General features: G+C 53.0%; 1 protein-coding gene across 2 annotated transcripts in view; it reads left to right on the plus strand.

The window, feature by feature from the left end:
• Window positions 1-4,321: 4,321 nt before the first annotated feature.
• The window catches only part of PTGIS (prostaglandin I2 synthase), a gene marked incomplete at its 5' end in the record, with an annotated part of 40,244 nt that continues 22,230 nt past the window's right edge, over window positions 4,322-22,335 (plus strand). Inside the window, 5 exons of one of the 2 annotated variants that reach the window (XM_080813975.1) lie at window positions 4,322-4,395; window positions 12,147-12,270; window positions 14,156-14,334; window positions 16,930-17,073; window positions 21,728-21,879. In XM_080813975.1, coding sequence (XP_080670101.1) covers window positions 4,322-4,395; window positions 12,147-12,270; window positions 14,156-14,334; window positions 16,930-17,073; window positions 21,728-21,879 — 673 coding nt within the window. The remainder of the gene's footprint in view (window positions 4,396-12,146; window positions 12,271-14,155; window positions 14,335-16,929; window positions 17,074-21,727; window positions 21,880-22,335) is intronic. The other variant, XM_080813976.1, reaches the window with a different exon arrangement.

Genomic DNA, 22,335 nt, shown 5'->3' on the forward strand with positions numbered 1-22,335 from the left:
AAGAGGGAGAAGCAGACTCCCTACTGAGCAGGGAGCCTGATATGGGGCTCAATCCCAGGACCCCGAGATCATGACCAGAGCCGAAGATGGACGCTCAATGGACTGAGCCACCCAGGTGCCCCTGAAAAAGTATTTTGAATGGTCTAAATGGTCCAACTAAAGTTAGAGTCATAATTACAAAAATATTTAAAACTGGCCGCCTCTGATGAGGCTGGATTTTAGCTTTGAAGAAGGCAACACACATAATATTTTCCTTTCCAAACATAATTTGTTTGTGGTCTTTGGGCTATAGACATGAACAGGATCTGGTCCCTGGAAAAAGCAGGGGTGTGGGAGGAAAGATGTCCTTTCTCAGCCGAGTCTCCCATTTTCTGGAGTTGGGTCTTGAAATTGTCCTCATGACCCTATGGCAGCCAGATAAGAAAGGGAAGGTTAGGAGGGATGAGAGAGTTCTCCAGATGTCTTGTCTCTGCTGAACAGTGGACATCTGGACACAAGAAGACTCCTCCTATGTGGATGCTTGTCCCTGGGTGACAGCCCCTGGGAGAGGTGGAGGGAAGAAGGAATTTTCTGAGACTCCACCTGACATGTGGGCTTCACCTCCTAGAAGGAGGCTTGGACGCCAGGGTGGAGCCCTGCTGGGTAACTCTCTGCCATCGCCACTACCGGCAAAGTGCTCATTATACAGATGAAGTAGTTGAGGCACAGTGAGATGAAGTAATTTGCTTAGGGTCGTGCAGCGAGCGAGCTTGGGATTTGAATTTAGCTCTTAAGCCTCGTGTGTCCTAGCCCTTCCACCACGGGCTGGAGGGGTGGCCCTTGAGAAAGTTCTCCCTCATCTTCAGTCTTGAAGGCCATACCAGCCCTCAGCAGGGCGCTATCAGGCCTCCTGGGTCAGGGGAGTTTGGAATCTCTGCTTCTTGCCCTAGCCTGCCTGTTCGGCAAGGCGCCATAGCTGGAGAGTTGGGCCGCCTGTGAAGAGGATACCCTATTAGCTTCATCAAGTTAGCAAGCCTGGCCTGTAGTAAAAGTGAGGCTAATTAGATGAAGGGACACCCTTGAAAGCTCACATGGGCCGGTACCGTGAAAGGTGCTTTGGGTGCATTTACCTCACGGGGTCCTCACACAGCCATGCCCCGAAGGTCGTCTTAGCTAGAAATGTTTTGGGCTGCACGTAAGACTCATGGTGTGACTCATGGTGTCTATGGCAACACAGACGTTTGATGAATTCTTAAACAAAAGCCTGGAGATAGGTGGTTCCTGGGATAGCTATTCTTTAGCTCGGGTTTGGGGTTCTGCAATTTTCCTGGCCTCCCCTCAGGACACCCCACCATCACATCCTCACACTATAGTCTCCAGAGAAGAGGAGGCAAATAGGGAGGGGAAAATCCCCCAGAGTCCCCCAGCAGAGGTCCAGAAGGCTCCCACGTGGCCTCGCCAGAACCAATTCCTAGCAAAGAGGGATATCCCTGCTTGGGTCAGACCAATAAGAAGAAGGCAGGGCCACCTTCCTAAACATGTGCCCCATTCCTGAACAAAATCAGGTTCCATTAGCAAAGGTAGAGGCCAGGGGCCCCAGTACATTCTTCTCTAATTGATGTGGGAACAGCTGGTCTCCTTCCCCGGGGGTGGGGGAGGGGGAGTTGTCCCTAGATTGAGTAGGCAGGAGAGACATACTATATGGGAGTGATTTGGACTGGGGAGCTGCTGGTTTACATTCAAGCCTGGGAAGTGAGGTGGAAGAGCTGACATTTATTGAGCACCTACTGTATACCAGCCCCCATGCTAGATGATTTCTGTCTCTCATCATGTAAACCAGTCCTCACAACAGACCTATGAGGAAGGAATTATTCTGCCCATTTTTCAGATGGTGAAACTGAGACCTAGCCCTGATCACATATATGGGGAGAGGCTGAACTGGATTAAGTGCTGACAGCAGTTCACTTTCACTAACGCTCGCTTGTGTATCTGGCATCCAAGACGTGTCCGCCAGATCACGTCATTTCCTCAGCTCCACTGGCGAGGCACCCTGGCTCAGGGGGGTGAAGCAGACTGCTCAGAGTCACACAGTTGAGCATTGGCCAAGTTGGGCTGTGAACCCCAGTGCCAGAAGGCCGCCCTATCATGCTCCCCAAATTTGGAGAAAACCCTACAGGCCTGTTCTGTGGCCTTTTTGGGATTGTTGGCTTTGTAGGCGGGTAAGCTAGATAAATAAACAAGAGGTTCAGGAAACTCCTTTTGCCTCTTGATGTTCTGAATCCAGAGAACACATGAGGGTCATCCAGCTGCCTTGACAGCCAACATTAAACAGGCAAATAAATGAATCTTTAACATCATAGCAGGAATGGTAAGTACTGTCAAGAAAAAAACCGAAACAGGTTAAGGCAATAGAGAATGATGGCATGACCACTTTAGACCAGTTGGTCAGGGAGGGCCTCTCGGAGGAGGTGACAGTTGAATAGGGAGAGAGGGATGAGGGATGTGATGGAAAGAGCCAGCTGTGCAAGTCTCTGAGAGGAGATCGTTCCAGACAGAGGGAGTATCACGTGCAAAAGTCCTCCTTGGGGAAGGACAAGAGATGAGTGTGGCTGGAGCAGAGTTGGGGAGGGAGAGAGTGGAGGGCATGAGGTTAGGGAGGGAAAAGTGGGAGGGGGCAGGTCATGCGGACCTCGGACCTCGTAAGGACTTGGAGCTGTGCTTTGAGTGAGATGGAGCCATGGGAAGTTCTGAGCAGGATTCAGTTACAGGATCTAACTTGGTTCTTTTTTTTTTTTTTTAAGATTTTATTTATTTATTTGAGAGAGAGATCACAAGTAGGCAGAGAGGCAGGCAGAGAAAGGGGGGAAGCAGGCTCCCTGCTGAGCAGAGAGCCCGATGCGGCTCGATCCCAGGACCCTGAGACCATGACCTGAGCCGAATGCAGAGGCTTTAACCCACTGAGCCACCCAGGCGCCCCAGGATCTAACTTGGTTCTAACAGGATCCATCTTTGGAGGGAGGAGGCTGAAACCAGGAGACCAGGGAGGAGGAACAGCTGCTCCAGGGGGCTACTGGAAAGACAGAAAGGAAACCTGCCTAAAGGCACCAGCAGGGGTGCCTGGGGGCTCAGTCCGTAGTTAAACCTCTGGTTCTTGCTTTCATCTCAGGCGGTCATCTCATGAGTCATGACCTTATCCGTGGGGAGGTCAAACCCAGCATCAAGAGATCACTCAGGATCATCCCTGAGTCCGCCTGCAATTCTCTCCTTCTCTCTCTCTGGCCACCCCCCTCTCAAATAAATAAATAAATCTAAAAAAAAAAAAAAAAAAAAAAGCACCCAAGCAGTAAGAAACAGACGTCGGATTAGAATCAGACCTCCGCCCACTGACTCACAACAGTCACCTGTGCCAAGCACAGTTGTTTGCAACCTCTTTTCACTCACTGACAAGCTCGCATTAATTTCTCACAACTTTGACATGTCTGTTCCAACAAGGAGCTGGCCTCAGAGCGGGTGTAAATCATTTGAAGAGTCAGTGGCGGGGAGGGGGGTGTCCTCCTAGCACCCAGGGGTGGTCTCTTGCAGAGTCACAAGACCTGGAGGCTGGCACCCTCGGCACCAGGTAATCGGCGCGATGGCCACCACTGAGCCCCTACTGTGCTCCAGTACGGGTCTGGGTGCCTTACCGGGTCTCCTGTAGCAGGGGGGGACTCGGTGACTCAGAGCTAATCCGGGGCGGCTGTTGCAGCCCCATTCACTGAAGTTATTGAAGGTAACAGCGCCGTGTAATCCAGCCAACCCCACCTAGCCCAGACAGGCTAGAGAATTCCACGTCCGGGGTGAGGATGGGATGAGGAGACTGTAGGTAGAACGTGGGGCTCTCCCACACCTCTCACTGCATTTACCCGTGTCCCCACATCACCTCCCACCCGCATACCCCCTTCCCTATCCCCATCACCCCTGGGTTTCCCCATAGTCCATCTCCTCCTCCTCTTCTCTCCCCCCTCCCTCCCCTCCCTCCCTCCCAGGAACCCCTCCCCTTCCCTGCATCACCCCTCCCGTCCCACCTCGTCCATACCGCCCCCCGCCCCAGCTGCCCTCCGCTCCATCCCACGTTTTCCACCCCCCATCCGGGCCCTGGCAGGGGGCCGCGCCGCCGGGCTGGGGGAGGGGCTCCCTGAGGGCGCCCCGCCCCTCCCCCCGGGACCCCGGCGCCGTCGGCGGGCCCGCCCCCTGCCCCACAGCTGCCAGCACGCGGGGAGCGAGGGCGGCTGGCTTGAGAGGCACCTGGGCGCCCCGGAGTCCGCCCGCCGCCGCACCTCGCCCGCCGGCCCGCCGCCCCGCCATGTCCTGGGCCCTGCTCCTCGGGCTCCTGGCCGCGCTGCTGCTGCTGCTGCTGCTGAGCCGCCGGCGCACGCGGTGAGTGTCCCCGCCCGCCCCGCCGCCCGGACAAAGCGGCGCCTTCGTGGGGTCCCGAGCTGCGCCGGCCCGCCGACCCCGCTCCCTCGGCGGAGCCCCCCGCGAGGGGCGAAGGGGCCGGTCCGTCGCCCCACCCCGGGGAGGGCGCCCGGCTGGGCCGCAGCCGCTAGAGGCTCCCAGCGGGGAGGAGGCGCGGGAAGTAGGGGACGGGGTGGGGGACCGGTCCGATGGCACCCGGTGCACAGCGCTAGGCCGGCACCTGCGCAGGGCTTTCGGGGGAGAGAGCCCGGGGTCTCCGGTTGGGGAGTGGGTGCGTGGACAGGCTCGAGCCGCTCCGGGTGCGAGAAGCCCCCTCCTGCTCCTCAGCCTCTGCCTGGGTCCCCCTATTCTAGCCAGTCCCCAGCCTTTGTCGGGTAGCCTTGCTCCTCGACCCATTGCACAGATGCGAGAGTTGAGGCTGGGGAAGGCAGAGGCCCTGAAGGATGCCCTCTTACCGGCCCTGGAACCATTTTCCATGGGATACCCCCTCCTGGACGAGGGAGCTCGGTAGGCTCGGATCCAGAAAGGGGTCTCCCCTCCCCTGAGACCCCACAGCCTGACAGGGTAGACCAGGGACCAAACTTAACAGCTTTCTCATTCCAGAGGTTGTCCTGCTCTGCTATTTAGGATATGCAAATCTCATACATCTCAAATCAGGGACATGGCAGTAGGTCTTTCTTTTATAAAACATTTAAAAAACTGATTTGGATTGCCCATGCAATAGCTGAGTACATTTGACTTAAGTATTTGTGCTGTTATAGATAAGACTAAAGCCCTTCCCTTCCTTTCCGGCAATTCCAGACTTCTTTTGTTGATCAGGGCTCCCTCATAGGGCTGCCTGAGAGCAGGGCTGGCAGGGAAACTTCCAGATTTTTTTTTTTTAAGTCCGCTTTTTATTTTAGACCGGTTTTATATTTACAGAAAAGTTGCCAAGGTTGTACAAAGAGTGCCCAAATACCCCTCATCCAGTTTCCGCCATTGTTAACACTTTACACTATGGTGGTACGTTCGTCAAAACTAAAAACCAACACTGGTCCGTTAAGATCAAGCAAACTCCAGACTTAATTTGAATTTTGTCAGTTTTTCCATCATGTCCTCCTGTGCCAGGATCCAGTTCAGAGTACCACACTGCCTTAATTATACCTCTTCCACGGGGCTGTAGGTAATACAGGGCAGTGTGTGTGTGAGCGTGAAATGAGAGTGCCTAAAAATTCCAGAACATTTCTGGGAACTTTTAATTTTTAGACAATGTATGTTAAATTTCCAAACAACAAACTCATGATATTTTCCTTCAACCCCTGGACACCTTTTCAGGTTAGATTTAAAACTATGTATTCATTCATTTGCCTGAAAAAATAAATGAGGAAAAAAGGAAAAAAGCAAAACGTAATTTTTTTCTCTGAAGAAATGAATTATTCTTCGGAAGTGGTCAGGCTTTTTGGAAACTCTGGAGGTGTTTTCAGACTGTGCATTTGCTTTTTTTTTTCCTCCAGATTTTAGTTTTGATATCCGTCCATATTGCTACATGGAGATCTGACTCATTCTTTTGATTGCCTGTGTAGTATTCCATAGTAGAAATAAATGCAAGGTTTCTTTTTTTCCTTTTTATTCCTGTCCCCATTGATGGACTCTTAGGTTGTCTCCAGGATTTTTGCTGTTTCAGACAAAGTGTTGTGGTCTTCCCGTGAGACCCACTCCTTTGCGCTCTACTCCGGGGTAGATAGGGCAGCTGTAGACCACATGGATTCTGGGAGGCAGGGTCCCTGGGTGCTCAGCATATGGAAATTCTCAGCCTCTAGGAATAAGAACAACCCGAGTGACTTCTCTCTGCCTTGGTTTCCCAATCTTTAAAATGGGGAGGATGATGGAAATAGGAGAGAGTGGAATTGCTGGGTTAGAAAAAATGCCAGTTAAACGTTGTTTGAGAAAATTCTTGCTCTAATTCAGAGAGCAAATTTATCTTTGAGGCTGAGTTGTTGATTTTTATACCTGATGGCTTAGGAGAGCCAGCAAGTGGGTACTGGGGAGAAGTGTGGGTGTCTGGGTCACGGACAGCTCAGGGGCCGCTGGGTAGACCCTGGGGAGATCCCATGGGGACTCCACAATCGAGGTCTCAATCTCATTTTCTTCTCCCAGCTCAGTAGGGGGCACTCTTGTTCCTTCCATTTTACAGAGGAGGGAACTGAGGCTCAGGGAGGCTAAGCTACTTGTCCAGGGTCTGCCTGGATTCCAAATCTGGGCTGTAAGAATTTTTAATTCCCCGGAAAAACGAATTTCCGTGCTCCCCACACAGTTTATTTGTAATCAGAACACTCAAAAGTCTTAGAACCGTATGATGTTAAGATGGTAAGATGTGGCTGTAACCAGAAGGTTCTTAAGGAGGGACAAATAAGTGTTGCAAAAGAGGCATCTGACCCTAATGCTGTGTAGACAGTGAGCCAGTGTGAGTCAAACAAGGAAGGCCCAACACCTTCCCTTCTGCTTGCTGACCCTCGAGGTATGGCTCACCACCCTGTGTTATGGCTGAGGCCTGCAAGGGCTCGGTGACCTGCTCAGGGCCACACAGGAATTATATTCCACATCTAGCCAGTTCCAAAAATTCATACTTTTCTCAGTAAAAAGCAAAAAGGAAAAGAAGAACGATTTCAGTCGATTAGCAGCTGTCTTAACCTCTCGTTTGCTTTTTAAGTTAAAATTTATAATTATCAAAAATCTCAACTATCCAGAAAAATAATAGCGTAAGAACCCCCACGTACGGATCCCCTTTTGATCTGACAGCATTTTTACAAAAAAATTACAGGTGGTATAGTATCCCCCCAGGGAATATTTCAGAGTGCACATCAAAAACAACCACGGTTCTATTATTCTGCCCGAGAATATAAAAATTCTTAATGTCCTCTAGTCTCCAGTCCAGACTTCTGCAGTTACGGCAAGGATACTAAAACCCAGCTCAGTAGCTGTGACTGTCTTCTGCTGGGACAGGTTGTGAGCCGGAATCAGGAGGCCTTGGGTTGGGAATTAGGAGTCTGATTTCTGTGCCCACTGGGGCTCATGATCTGCACGCAGGTGTCAGAAACCTTCTTCCTGCTTCCCTTTCGGGCCTTGGTTTCTCCATCTGTACCCTGAGGTGGCTCACAGAGCTGTCCTCTCGTGCCCTAGCCACTCTACAGGCAGAGTACATTGCCCTCTCTCGCTCTCTAGGCGCATGTGTCTGCTGCTTGCTCTAGGAGCATTGGAAGAGGTCTCCGGGTGGGAGGCCCCTTTTTCGGGGCACCAGAGGGCACCCTAGCATCAGGTGAGGGTCCCCTGGTGGCCCAGGATCTGGGCCTTTGAAGGATACGAAATTTCTAGGCACAATTAGATCTATCTCATTCCAACATGCACTAACCAGAGGCCGCCAAACGGAGGTCCATGGCCAGATTCAGCACCAATGAGGGGCTGCTGTGTGCCACATAGAGAGCAAGAGGAGAAAATTGGGGGGTTTCCACGCACAAAATTCCCCATTTCCAACTTCTCATGAAAAATGGGACAATGGAGCATCACCTGAGGGGGGCTCCGGAGAAGAGCCTCTCCCAGCCTCGCCACAGTCCCCACCACTCCTTGTTGCCTCTCCTGCCCATCTGTTCTATCACTCTCCTTGCTCTGACTGTTCCTTACTTGGTCGAGAATTCTCTGAACCTTCTGTATTGGTTACAAAAATGGGAAGACAAAAACTAGAGGAAAATGGCCACGTGCTTTTTCTACACAGTAGGAGGCAAGGGGCAGGAGGTGGGAAGCCAAAGGGCGTTAATGGCAGACAGACAGCTTGTGAGTGAGCCCTGGGAAAGGATGGGTCCAGCCCTTTAAGTGGAAGCTCAGATGGCGGAAGCCAGCTCCCCGCTGCCCCCCCAGGAAATCGTCCCAGAGCCCAAGGCTCTGAATGGAGGCACACCACTGGATAGAGAGGGAGTCTACCCACACAGCACAGCTGAGTGACGCAGCCTCTGCTCTGGGCAATCCGGAGTCCCTTGACTCCTTCAGCAACTCTGGGGGGCAGGTGCTGCTCTTTGAGCACCAACTGTATACATATACTGTATACATGAACTGTATACATATACATATACTGTATACATGAACTGTATACATGAATCATGCATCTGACACGTATGTATTAGATACCTGCTCTGTGCCAGGCACTGGTGTAAGTGTCGGGGTCGACGACAGGTGTCTACTTTGGTGGAACTTCCGTCCCATGTAGGTGTAATTCTTCAGGGCACAAAGCGGGGGTGATATGCATCCTTAACTCCCTCCCCTTATTTGCAGAGCGTTGAGTGGGAGAGAGATGGGACAGGTGGCGAGGCTGGCAATGGAGTCTGTGAATGAGGAGTGGGCAGTTTGGGAGGAACCCATGTGATGGGAATTAAAGCTGGGGTGGCGGGGTTGGAGGGATCAGAAAAGGTGTCCCGGAATCTGAAACAGGAAGGGCAGGCTGTGTGGGCAGGAGCTGGGGATGAGAGGGTCCAGCACTCCCCAGGGCCTGGCAGTGCCTCAAAACAGTGAGAGTGTCAGTGGGTGAGGCTAGAGACCGCAGACCCCAAAATAGAGCCTCCTTCATCCCTGCTAGCTGACGGCTGAGTCACCCTGGAATGTGGCCTGGGCCGGAGCTGGAGGGCCCAGCCTCCGAGAGCCAGCGACCACATCAGGAGTCAGACGCCTGGGCTCCCAGCTTCCTGCCTTTGTCTGAGCCTCCTTGGGACTTTTCTGGGGGGACGCTGGAAGTTGCCAGAAATAACACATGGCTTGTGGGGAGTTCTGGCAGCAGCCTGGACAAAGAGCAAGGAAAGGAAGCTCTAGCCCTGCCCCTACCCCCAAAGGTATCTCGGGGGAAGAAAAGCCCCCCCGTCCTGGAAGTGGGGGAGCCGGATGCTAGCCTCGCCTCCACGTCCATTGTTGCTCTCCTGGCTGATCACAGTAGTCTCTGTGTTGAGACTTTTTTTTTTTTTTAAGGTTTTATTTATTTGACAGAGAGATAGAGAGTACAAGTAGGCAGAGCAGCAGGCAGAGGAATAGGGAGAAGCAGGCTCCCCACTGAGCAGGGAGCCTGATGTGGGGCTCGATCCCAGGACCCTGGGATCATGACCTGAGCTGAAGGCAGCCATTTAACCAACTGAGCCACCCAGGTGCCCCTATGTCGAGACTTTTTAAAAGCATAACTTCATCACTTCCCAGCTCCCACTTCCAACCCTCTAGGGGCTCCCTGTGGCACCCTGCGTGGAAGCCTGACCCTGGCCATGGGTCATGTCCTGCCTCTCATCCCCACACTCTCCACTGCAACTACACTGGCTCCTGCTGCCTTGAAAGCCTCGCAGGCATGCTCCTACCCCAGGGCCTTTGCACTTGCTGTTCCCACTGCCTGAAAGCCTCTTCTCCCCACTCTTCCACTGCACTCCCTTCTCATCCTGCTGGTCTTTGCTCACGTGGCACCTCCGTGGGGAGGCCTTCCCGGACCCCTTCTCTAAACCAGTCCCCCTCCCTGTGCCCTATCACCCTTCTTTCTCTTTTATTTAAGGACTTATAATTTACATACTCTAACATTCAGCCTTTTAAAGTATACAGCTCAGTGGGTTTTAGAACAGCCACAAGGTTGTGCCACGGTTGATCACCACCGCCTAACTCCAGGATATTTTTCGTCATCCCTAAAAGAAATTCCATCCCCGTTAGCACTCGCTCCGCATTCTCCCCTCCCCTCTACCCCCCCGGCAACCACTAATCTCCTTTCCATCTCTACGGAGGTGACTTTTCGGGACATTCCATGGAAATAGATCATACAGTACGTGACCTTTGGTGTCTGGTTCCTTTCACTTAGCGTGGTGGCTTGGACGTTCTTGCACACTATGGCGTGAATCAGTACTTCGTTCCTCTTTGTGGCTGAGGACCGGTCCCTGGCACGGGCACCCGTATTTGGTCTCTCCGTTCATCAGCCGATGGGACTCCCGCGTTGGCTCCCTCTTTCGGCCACTGTGCATGAAGCGCCCGTGAACGCTAGCATCTGGGGTTGTTCCTGACCTTCCGTTCTCAGCTCCTTGGGGTGTACTCGTACAGTAACTCTGTTTAACCTTTTGAGGACCTGCCCGATGAGTTTCTGAAACAGCCGCCCCATTTTACGCCCCACCAGAAATAGGGGAGGGTCCCCGTTTCTCCCCGTCCTCGCCCGTGGTTACTTTCCTTGTTTTTCCTTGGATTACAGCCACCTTGGTGTGAAGGGGACCCGCTCTGTGGTTTTGCGTTTCCCCCGTTCCTCAGGACGTTGAGCATCTTTTCGTGTGCTTGCTGGCCGATCGTACCTCTTCTTTGGGGGACTGAACTGTCCATTCAGATCCTTTGTGCATTTTAAAATTGAGTCATCCTTTTTTTTTTTAGAGAGTGTGAGAGTGAGCTGGGGGAGAGGCAGAGGGAGAGAGAGAGAGAAAATCCCAAGCAGACTCCATGCCCATTGTGCAGCCTGACACAGGGCTCGATCTCATGACCCTGAGATCACGACCTGAGCCAAAATCAAGAATGGGGCGCCTGTCAGAGCCATCCATGGTGGCTCTTTGTCTTTTTACTGTTGAGTTATATCTCCTTTATCTTATCTCACTTCCCACTCCCTGAAATGATTTTGCTTTTTCTTTTTTCTTTTTGTCTGCCTCCCCTTATGAGTATGGAAGCGCTGTGAAGTCAGGCACCTCGCCTCTCCGTTCGCGGCTGTATCTCCAGCACGCAGAGTGGCACCTGCTCCCTAGTTAGTATTTGCTGAGCGAGTAAACGACTCCGCAGTGACCGGAGATGGGATGACTCAGTCATTCAGCAGTCCAGGAGCTCTCTGCATCCCTGGGGTCCTGATAATTCTAAGATGAGAACACTCCTTCCAGTCTGGGTCAGTCGTGGTGGTGACGTAGCTCTCCCTAGCTAACAGCCCCTCCCCCAGAGGATGGTGGGCCAGGGGCGACCGGGGGCCAGTGATCAGGCCAGTTCTTCCACTATCTTCTGCCACTCCCACCATGCTCTCCAGTCTCGACCTTTCCCTGTGGGCATGACAGGGAGTATGAGGTGACCAAAGCCCTGTCCAGGCTGGCTCAGGCAGAAACTCTGGGTCCTTGTACTGCTGAGTTCTAGAAAGCTCTCGCACCCACAGGGAAGTGATTGGACTCCCTAACATGTACCAAGGTCTACTGGTCACCCAGCTTTTGCTCTTGGTCCCCTGAAATCCATCTTCTACTCAGCAGCCAAAAGGATTCTGAAAAAAAAAAAAAAAAAAAAAAAAAAAAGCCTAAGTCAAATCATGTCCCTTTGCTACTTGAAACTCCCGGGGATCCCACCTCACTCACAGGAGAGGCTAAAGTCCTCACAGGTGCGTCCAAACCCCCACATGTTCTGGCATCCATTACCAATCTGGCCTCGGCTTCTGCTGTTTCCCCTTGCTCCCTCCAACCCAGCCACACTGGCCTCCTTATTGTTCTAGGAACACATCAGGCATGTTGCAGCCTCAGGGCCTTTGCACTTGCTCCTTCTGCCCGGAAAGCTCTTCTCCCAGATATCTATGTGACTCCTTCCCTCACCACCTTCAGGTCTTTCTCAAATATTTCAGGGAAGCCTGCTCTGCCCTCTCTACTTAAAAATCACACCCCATGCCCCACTCTTTTTGTCTTCTTCCCTGCTTAATCAAATGGTGATAAGTACTGTGGCTTCTGCAGGCGACCTGGCGAGCCTCCCCTGGACCTGGGCAGTATCCCTTGGCTGGGCCATGCCTTGGAGTTTGGAAAAGATGCTGCCAGCTTCCTCACTAGGATGAAGAAGAAGCATGGTGACATCTTTACTGTAAGTGCCGCCTGTGCCTCTAGGGGCAGGAAGGGAAGGGGATGAGCAGCTGGGCTGACCATACCTGGTGTTCTCAGATTGCTTCTACATCCTTCCATACACTAACCCACCCATCCACTGTTCTTACCAGCTTTCTATCCATTTTTCCATCCAACTACAGCCAGCACTAAACTAACATCCGTTCCTTCATTGTCCCTTTCGCATCTTCCCAACATTGAGTCATTCGATGTCCAGTTCTTGTATGTCCATCCAGCCAACCCCTATCCATCCACCCAGCTTCCATCTACCCAACAACCATCCATCCATCCAACATTTATCCCTCTGCCTGTCTACTCAGTATATAAGCAGCATCCTTCCATCCTAATATCCACTAAACCCTCATTCATGTATTCTGTTTCCATCAAACCTCTATCCACTCACCCATCTTTCCATATATCTATCCAACATCTGTCTATCCATCCATTTGTCCACCATCCAACCTTTCATCTGTCTACCCAAATGTATCTAGCATCCTTCCATTCATGTACCTAACATCTATGCAGTTTTTATCTATACATTCAGTATCTTTTTTTTTTGGGTGTGGAGCCTAGTGTGGGGTTTGAACTTACAACTGTGAGATCAAGACCTGAGCTGAGATCAAGAGTCAGGCAGTTAATTGACTGAACCTCCATATATTCAATTTCTACCAACTTCCATTTAACTACCCATCTTCCTGTCCATCTGCCACTATTAACCTAACATCTGGTTACCTATCCATCCAGTATCCAATGTCTGCGTATTCTGTATGCATCTATTTATATCTCCATCCATCCATCCATCTATCCACCTATCCCCTCAACATCCAAACAACCACCACATCCATCTACCTTCCATGTATCCTTTCAAGTTCCACCCGTCCAACATTCATACTTAAATCCTACCCAGTATCACTGAGGACCCTGCCATCATGTACCCAACATTCATTCAAACTTTTAGTTTCCAGCTAACCTTTAGCTACTCATGCATTCATCTTTCCATCCAATATACATTCACTGACGATATTCTTCTGTTTACCCACCCATCTAACAATCTGTTCAACAACATATTTTCTTGGATATTGGCCTATATTTCAAAGATTTATTTACTTATTTTAGCGGGTAGGGGTGGGACAGAGAGAGAGAGGGAATCAGCGCAAAGCTCGATGCGGGGCTTGATCTCACGACCCTGACATCATGACCTGATGGTCTGTATTTTATAAGAGTTTGATTAACGTGACTCCCAGATCACACTTTGGAAATGGGGCCAAGGCAGTAGGTGGTTAGGATTGTGTGACTCGCCTCCCCTCGCTCCCCCCCACCCGCCCCAGCAGACGTTTGAGGGAAGAACGCCGTTTCCTTTGATAATTACAGGCTTACAGCTCCCCATGGCTCCTTCCCTTCTTGGGCAGCAGAGCCTCCCATAGAAGCAGGTACTGCTGGCACGTCCACTAGCCTGAACCCAACAGCATCCCTTCATCCGTCCGTCTGTCTGCCCACCCAAGACGCACACAGCATCCATCTGCTGCCTTCTGGGGGCAGACTCTCCCCTGGAGGCTGGGGATCCGGCAGTAACCGAGATAATGATGGGAGGTGCTTAAGAGTGAGGTGGTTAAGAGCATAACCTGTGACGCAGAAAAACCAGTGGCTGTCCTCACTCTACCGCATCTCAGCTGCGTGATCTCAGGCACATCCCGTGCCTTCTCTAAGCCTCAGTTTCTGGCCATCAGTGGTCCCGACCTCATAGGGTCGTCATGAGGGGTGGCTGAGAGGACACTGTGTGTTAAGTGTCTAGCACAAGGTGGGCCCCAGGCCCTGAGAGCTGCTGTCCTTCATAGCGGCTCTCCTCCGTCCCTACTGACCTCCCACAGGTGCTGGTCGGGGGCAGGTATGTCACCGTCCTCCTGGACCCCCACTCCTATGATGCGGTGGTGTGGGAGCCTCGCAGCAAGCTGGACTTCCACGCCTATGCTGTCTTCCTCATGGAGAGGATTTTCGATGTGCAGCTCCCACATTACAGCCCCAGTGATGAAAAGGCCAAGATGAAACCGTGAGTGGCTGGAAACGGGGCCTGCGGGAGGGGAGGGGCGGACGGGCTTCTACCTGTGTAGCCCAGGTGCCGTGCGGCCCGAGATCGTCTCTGCAACAGGCATCCAGTAACGGCATTTTGTTCTGAGAAGACAAACGAACAAAACAAATAACAGCACAAGAGAATTGGGCAGAAGAAAGGCTGCTTTCATCTTTATTCCTTTTAGGAGGCAGGTCTGATTTCAGTAGGAGGAGACCGGGGTTTGGGTTGGCCGGACCTGGATTCAGATCCCAGCTCCATCACTTCCTAACTGTGTGACTTTGAGCAAGTCCCTTGCCCTCTCTGAGCCTCTGTTTCCTCATTATAAAAGGAAGGGAAGTGGGTGGGGTGATTATTATTTTTGAGTCCATATTCTGTGATCTCATTAGCTTTCCCAGCAGTGCTGGAGGGTAAGTCACTCACAGCCCCCACTTTTTGGACGAGGACACTGGGACCCAGAGAGGAGCAGTGACTTGCCCTAGGTCACACAGCAAGAAAGTGGTGCCAGTCCTGAAACACAGGAATCATTCTGTCAACAAGAGGATATGTGAGCACCTTTATTCTGCATTCATTACATCTGCAAATATCTGAGGACCTACTGTTCGCCAGTCACCGTCTAGATGCGGGGCGGGGCTGCGCAACCATGCTGACCTGCCTACCATATGCCGGTGTTCGCTAGGAACGCTTTACTCTCTGTGCCATTGCCTCGAGAGATAGGTACTTTCATCCCTATCTTACAGCTGAGGAAACAGACTCAGGGAAGTAAAGTGACTTACCCACAGTCCACCGTTAGCAGATGGCACCCCTGAGATTTGAACTCAGGTTTGCAGACTCCACAGCCTAGTCCCCTCCAGCTGACGTACTGAGGAAATAAGACTCTGGGTCTGCTAGAGTTCACGCAGTCTGGTGGTGATTCGTAGTGGTCTGTCTCCAGGAAGGACAGCCTCCTGGGGTTAGGAAAAGCGTCTAGAATGGATTTTGCAGGGCTGCTAAAGCTGAGGAGAGGCCAGAGTGTGACGTGAACCTCAGTAAGAGGCGATTCCCAGTCTGACCTTGGCTTTGTGGGGTGGCTGCTAAGAGTATTTTTGAGCCCAAGTGTCCTCAGTCCTGGCATTCTAGGGGGATCATCAGGTCCCATTGGCAGTAAGAATCCCCAGTTCACTGCATTCTGCCTTCCTACCCAGGGGGTCTCCACTTTCCCCCAGTGTCTGCGCTAAGAGTTCCTGGGAATTTCCTCCACTGTCTGCCCTGAGTGTTCCTGGGAATTCCCATCAGCCAGCATGTGGTCTTCTGGGCATAGCTCCCACGTCTGTTAAGGGCTACTGTCTCCGTCGAAGACTAGTGCTTAGTGTGGGGTCTGGGTCACTGGTGGGTCAAGGTCAATCACTAGGCCAGCTCCCATTTATCCAGCATTTACCATGTGCAAGGCACGGCAGCAAGCCCTTTCACACGTTATCGCACGTGGGCCACGTCTCTTGTGTCTCCAACAACGTCTCAACTTGAACATCCAAAAGCTTATATTTCCTGGGAGTTTGTGGAACCCTTCTGGAGGCTTTCCCCTCTTGAGTTAATCTAGAACCCAGTGGCTTTCTCCATCTACGGGGGGTCCACCCTGTAGCGGGGGACAGAGAGCTGGGTCAGCACACTGGGCCTGTTCTCGGTGCTGCCACGAGGTGTCGCTGTGGAATGTTGGTTCTGCCCTGTTGAGCGGACACTGTGGGCTTGCTGTGGGGGTGGAGGGGGGGAGGAGGGGGATGTGGGGCGGGAGGGGGGGACCTTTTTCTGTTCTAGATGCCTGCGCATGCTCCAAAGGGACCTTCACCTCAGACACGAAATCCTACCTTTGGTTGGCTTCTAATCACAGGCTCAGCCATGGCTCGGTGTTGGCTCTGTACTGTGGAGGCTCAGTACGGAGGAGCTCCTGCTTCAGCTGCACACACTGCAAGGCTCCTAGGCACACGCGGTGAGACCAGGTCGCCAGCCCAGGCGACCTGATTCCTCGTGTCGCCTTCACTCAGGGTCACGTCTTAGCAGTCCTTGGTCGGAGGGATGCTTTACCCAAACAGGTGTCCCTAACTTCAGATCTCAAGGAGAAAGGGTTGCCTTGCTCGTTCTCTCTCCTCCAGAAGTGTGTGGGTTCCTTATCCGAGCTTGTGTGTCCTGAGGAGGGACAGACTGTCACGGTCGGGAGTTCAGACTCTGGGGTCGGGCAGACCAGGGTTTCAATCCCAGCTTCATCACTTACTGGCTGTGTGACCTCGGGAAAGTCACGTTCTTCTCTGTCCCTGAGTTTCTCAGTCTGTAAAATGGGTGGCATGGTAGTACCTGGGATCCCTAGAGTTGTCAAAAGATGAAATGAGATCATGGCACTTGGCACAATAAAAAGCAACTGTCACTGTCATTGTTATCGACAATGATAGTAATAATAACAATAATATCATATTTATGCCAATTGTCCGCAGGCCCCCATGGCCAATGAGGAACCAGAGCCCTGGGACCCTAAGGTTTCGGGATAGGGGGCGCCTGTGTGCACATTCCCCTTCGAAGGCTGTACCCTTACTCTGTTCCCTGCCCTAGGACCCTCCTCCACAGAGACCTCCAGGCACTCACGGACGCCATGTATAGCAACCTCCGCACCATCCTGCTGGGCGACACCACAGAAGCGGCCGGTGGATGGCATGAGATGGGTCTCCTCGATTTCTCCTACAGCTGCCTGCTCAGGTGAGCCAGGGTGGCTCCCCATCTCGGGAATGGAGCCCAGCTCCCTGGACCTGGGTTAGCCACTGAGAGTGGCCACGGGAGCCATGAAGACTTTATGGGTGGGGAAGCAGTTCGGGACACGCAAAGCAAAGACTGTAAGATGACCTGTTGTATCTGGGACCCCAAGTGTTTACCTGGCTCAGTCTATGAGTTGAAAAAGGAGGCTCACCCGGGTCAGGGAGAGGGACGTTGCCAGCGGTCCGGAGAGGGAATAGCAGAACAAGGTTTTAGAGACCGTCTTGTCCCAAACCTTGGACTTCACAGACCAGGAAAACAGTATTTGGGAGACCAACCCAGGACTTTAATTTTTTTTACCAGATCTTATAAACTCAGATCACACACCACACTATCCAACGTCCCTTCCTTCGGCAGTGGCAAACACAATTCCAAGCTCCGACGCACAGCAGGGGGAAAACAATACCCCGAAACTCATATAGCTGACATGAGCTGGAGAGACAGATCACAAACCAGTAAATAAAGACGGATATGTTCAAGAGGGGAAACATGGCAGCATATGGGGTGAGAGTGCCTAGGGGTTCTTTCGACCAGACTGGAAAGGAGGGCTTTTCCGAGCATCTGGCCTCAGAGTTGGGGGCTGGCTACAAGTGCGACACCCCCCCCCACCCGCCGCCACTGAGATTGTTGGCAAAAGGAGTCAGCAGGTGCAGAGTGGTGGAGGTAGGAGGATGCTTGGCCAGAGGGCCAGTGCAGCTGAGCCCAGCGAGCCGAGGCGATGCGGTTAAGATGAGGTCAGAGCCCTTGGCTTTGGGAGACCCGGTCTCACTGAGCCTCAAGGCGGGGAAGGGCTTTGGAATTTATTCTAAGTAAGATGAGTGACACTGGGGGTTTGGGCAGGGGCGTGACATGATTAGGCTTGGGTTTTAAAGCTCTCTCTGGCTGCGGACGGAGACCGAGCTTGGTTGGGCGGGGTGGGGCTGGTGGTTGTGGCTGGAGAGGCAGGAGGTCTTGTTAGGAGGCTGTTGATGTTGGCTGGGTGAGAGAACAGGAGTCTAGACCTGGAGGTGACCAGGAAATGGCGACAAGTTGTAGCTCTGGGGGACAGACAGACTTGGTAGGACCTGCTGAGGATTGGATGGGAGGGGGATCAGGGAGCATGGGCACAGGCAACGGGGAAGAGCTGGAAGGATAGTCTGTGGATTTCTGGTAGTGCCAGTAACTGACCAGCATTTCAGAAACCAAAGACCATTTCAACTACTGCAAAAAAAATTAGAGACATGATTTCAGAATAAGGGACAGGCCTTTGCTGACACATCTGGGCACACAGGTACATTTATGACACCTACGTATGTGCTCACATGTAGGATCAATGTGTATTAACACTTTTCACCCTCACAACAGCTCCATGAGGCTGGAACTTTACAAACCCCATTCGACAGATGAAGAAACTGAGGCCCGGAGAGCCTAAGACATTTGCCCAGAGTCCCATCATTTGGGGTCATGGTGAGGCTGGCTATAGAGTCTGCACTTTTTTAAATAAAGATTTTATTTATTGATTGATTTAAGAAAGAGAGAGCAAATGGGGGGAAGGTTGAAGGGAGAGAAGGAATCTCCAGCAGACTCCACGCTCTGCACGGACCCTGATGCGGGGCTCGATCCCACGACCCTGAGATCATGACGAGCTGAAATCAAGAGCCAGTCGCCCAGCCGACAGAGCCACCCAGGCAGCCCGGCAGGGTCCCCACTCTCACGCACACTCTTGCTGTGTAAGTGGTCCGCGTCTTTCTCCTGTCACCCTGGAGTGGTGCGAGCACCGTCAAGGGCTATAATTCGTCCGGGTGATGCTGGTCCAGTCCACCTTGTCATTGTGGGATCGGGGGAAGGGGGAGCTGAGGCCCAGAGTAGCAGCTAAAACCACACAGCAGGTTCACAGCAGGGCATCTCCCACGGTTTCTGGCTTCTGTCACCCTATGTCCTTGGTTGAGAAAAGTCAGGGAGGCTGTGCCCTTGGGGGACATGGGCGCAGCATGGGGGCAGCTGAGTCTGTTTACACCCATGGTGCATGTGGGGGTGGAGGGTGGAGGGAATCACATGTAAATGGATCCCTGTCTTCAGGATCTGAGGCCTGGCCTGGAGCTTCAGTTTCTTGGCCTGGTGGACTTGGCCTTCTTGGTGCCATCTGCAGATCCTGAGATAGGAAGGGAACGAGTGAGTTGGGTGACAGGAGGTGCAGGCTCGTGTGGCCCCAAACCATGAGATGCCACCACTTAGGCCTTCCAACCTGTCCTGTGGCTCTCCTGCCTCAGTCAGAGTCCTGTCCAAAGTTCTCACCCTGGTTCGATCTTCCTGCGTGATCAGCCGCAGCCCAGCACACGTCCTGCCCCAAGGGCTTTGCACTTTCTGTTCCCTTGCCCAAGAATGCTGTTCCCTACACGTCCGCATGGCTCTCACCTCACTTCATTCATGTGTCAAGTGATATCTCCTCGCAGAGGCCACTCCTGACACCCAGTTCATAGGATGGCCCCCACGCCTCACCCAGCTCCCTGCGGCTTTATTTTTCTTCCTGACTTCTAGCACCACCTACAGGTTGTGTGTGTTTACGCACCACGATTTATTCTGTCTGCCGCCCTGTCCTAGTCCCTTTGCTGGGCAGGTGCCGCGGGAGGGACCCTCCCTTCCACAGTGGGAAACCTCATGGCCTTCTTAGGTTTTACTGGGGTCATTTTTGATAGAAATATATATACATACACACAGGAAAATGGTTCTCTGCTTTAAGGAAAACACTGGTGCAAGTGGAACCAGGGCCCAGCTCCAGGATAAGGGCAGCAGCTGTGACTCCATGGCTGTCCAGGGTTACCAGGCAGGACTGCAGGTTTGGGGGGGAGGGTAAGATCCTCTCCTTTTTCAACAGGAGATAAGAGAGGGCATCCAGATTTTGTAAGGTTTTTCCCAATCGTTCAGTTTGTTTGTAGGAAAACTCTATTCACCAAACCAAACATGTTGGTGGGCTGAATCCGGTTTGCGAGTTGCACCATTACAACTCTGCTGGAAGGAAACTGGGGGCGCTGGTCTGGAGAACAGGGTCCCGGGGCCTCGTGTGACTGGAGGGGCACCGGGACGAGTAGGATGCAGAGGTACGAGCCTGGGAGGGTCCGCTCTTCCAAAGGAAGGGTTGCTGTCTTAGAGCGGTAGGATGGGTAGGTGGTGAGCTTTCCATCTCTGTGGGGCATGGAAGCCGGGCCGGACGAGGGAGATGGATGCAGGGGAAAGGTGGCATGGGAACAGCCAGGACTAGCACAGGAATAGTAACCGAGCTCAGAATCAGGATGACCCTACAGTTTCTCCCAAGATCATGTTCTTAGGATCAAATTCTAACCCATCCAACCACCCACCCTCCCTCTCTCCCATCCATCCATCCGTCCAGCCACCCACCCGTCTATTCACACAGCCTCCGACCCATCCGTCTGTCCCTCCTTCGAATATTGATAGACGATCTGCTGGGAGCCCTCACTGCACAGATGAGGGACAGAGTGGGACTAGACCAGCCTCTCTGCCCCCCCCCCATTCCTGCTTCCACCCTTGGGAAGTCCCTCTCCTGGGAGACCAGGGATGAGCAGCAGCTGACGGGGGACAGGTCAGGGCATCTCTGCAGAGGGCCAGTCCCTCCCACCGCATGGAAAAAGTGAAAACCTGTGGCTTTTCTCCCAGGACGGAAGCCAGCGGGGCTAGGCTTTTGGAACATTTACAAGTAGCTGGTGGAGAAAACATTTTCTTTAAGAGCATTCCTGTGGTCAGTGTGTGTGCGTGCTCATACTCTCTCCTGGGTCTCATCCTTTATCCACACACCACCCCCCCCCGCCCTGCCCTTCCTGTTCAGACCCCCAGCACCCTTCAGGTCCAGCCCAGCCTTCTCCCCGTGGCCACCCAGCCCCCTGCCCTGCATCACTGGCCCTGCCACCGCCCTGGTACTCCCGTGCTGTCCCCCACATTCCAGCTCCAGTGCCTGGGCCAGTGACACCCAGCAGCTCTCTGACCAGACCACACTTGCCCCCTCAGTTCTGAGCCTTGGCCCAGGTTGTGCTCTTGGCCCGCACCCCTTCGTCTCCCCTTCTCCCTACTCAGCTCAGACCCTGCCTCCTCCAGGAAGCCTGCCCTGACTTCATCTGTAGGGTCAATAGCCTCTTCTCCTGATCGGTGCCTCCATCTCGCCCTGCCGTCCCCTCAGTTCCTTCGTTCCAGCCTCACCAGCCTCTTCGCGGCTCTTCAACTCTGCATCTGCTTCCTGGCTCGGGATGTTGCCCTGAACCCCCTCTCTCTCCTCTTTGTACTCTGAGCACCTCCCCACTCTTCACTGCCCCCCCCCCACATTCCAGCCAGCTTTGTTGTCCGCGTCTCTGAGCACCGGCGGGTAGGACTTGTTCACGTACTCTATTGCCGGCCGTCTGTGTCCCGCATGATGGGGCCACCCCCCGAGGGCTGGAGTGCTTTGTCTGTTTTCTCCATTGCTGACTCCCTGGCACAGAACAGTCCGGCGTAAAGCAGGAAAAGCAGGTGCTCATTAGCTACATGCGTGAAGAAACGCTTGCAAGCCGCTGCGGGAAGGTTTTGCCAGGTGTGCCCAAGGAGGACCCCCTCACCCACTGTTTGCCGCCCGCAGAGCCGGCTACCTGACTCTGTACGGAGTCGAAGCTCTGCCGCGTACCCATGAGAGCCAGGCCCAGGACCGCGCCCACTCAGCTGATGTCTTCCACACCTTCCGCCAGCTCGATCTCCTGCTCCCCAAACTGGCACGCGGCTCCCTCTCAGTGGGTAAGCACCGCGGGAGCCGTGGTGGGTGGTGGGGCAGACAGAGGGACTCGGGGAGCCCACGATCCAGGTGAAGGATCACAGACAACCTAAGAAGAAGGATGTTCTCTCGCCCAGGGAAGCAGTGAGATCGCTGTCCCTGGGCGTATGCAAGAGCACAGTGGTGGGGGCCAGGGTGCGGGCCAGAGCTGGAGTTCCTGGCAGACGCAGCACATCTGCGGTAGGGCCTGGAGACCTATTTGTGTGTTGTTTTTGTTCTATTAGTAAAGGTTTCTGTTACTTTTTTTTACTGAGATACAGTTTTCATAGAAGAGAGCACACAGGTCCTAAATGCACAGCTGAGAGGTAAATCTAAATGCTTCATGGCCTTTCCCAGTCAATAGCCACCCCACAGAGGAAGCCACTGGAGGGGTTCCTTTCACCTTGGATTAGTTTTACCTTTCTTGAGCTTCCCATAAA

The sequence above is a fragment of the Martes martes genome, assembly GCF_963455335.1.
Source record: "Martes martes genome assembly, chromosome: 9".
Taxonomy (NCBI): domain Eukaryota; kingdom Metazoa; phylum Chordata; class Mammalia; order Carnivora; family Mustelidae; genus Martes; species Martes martes.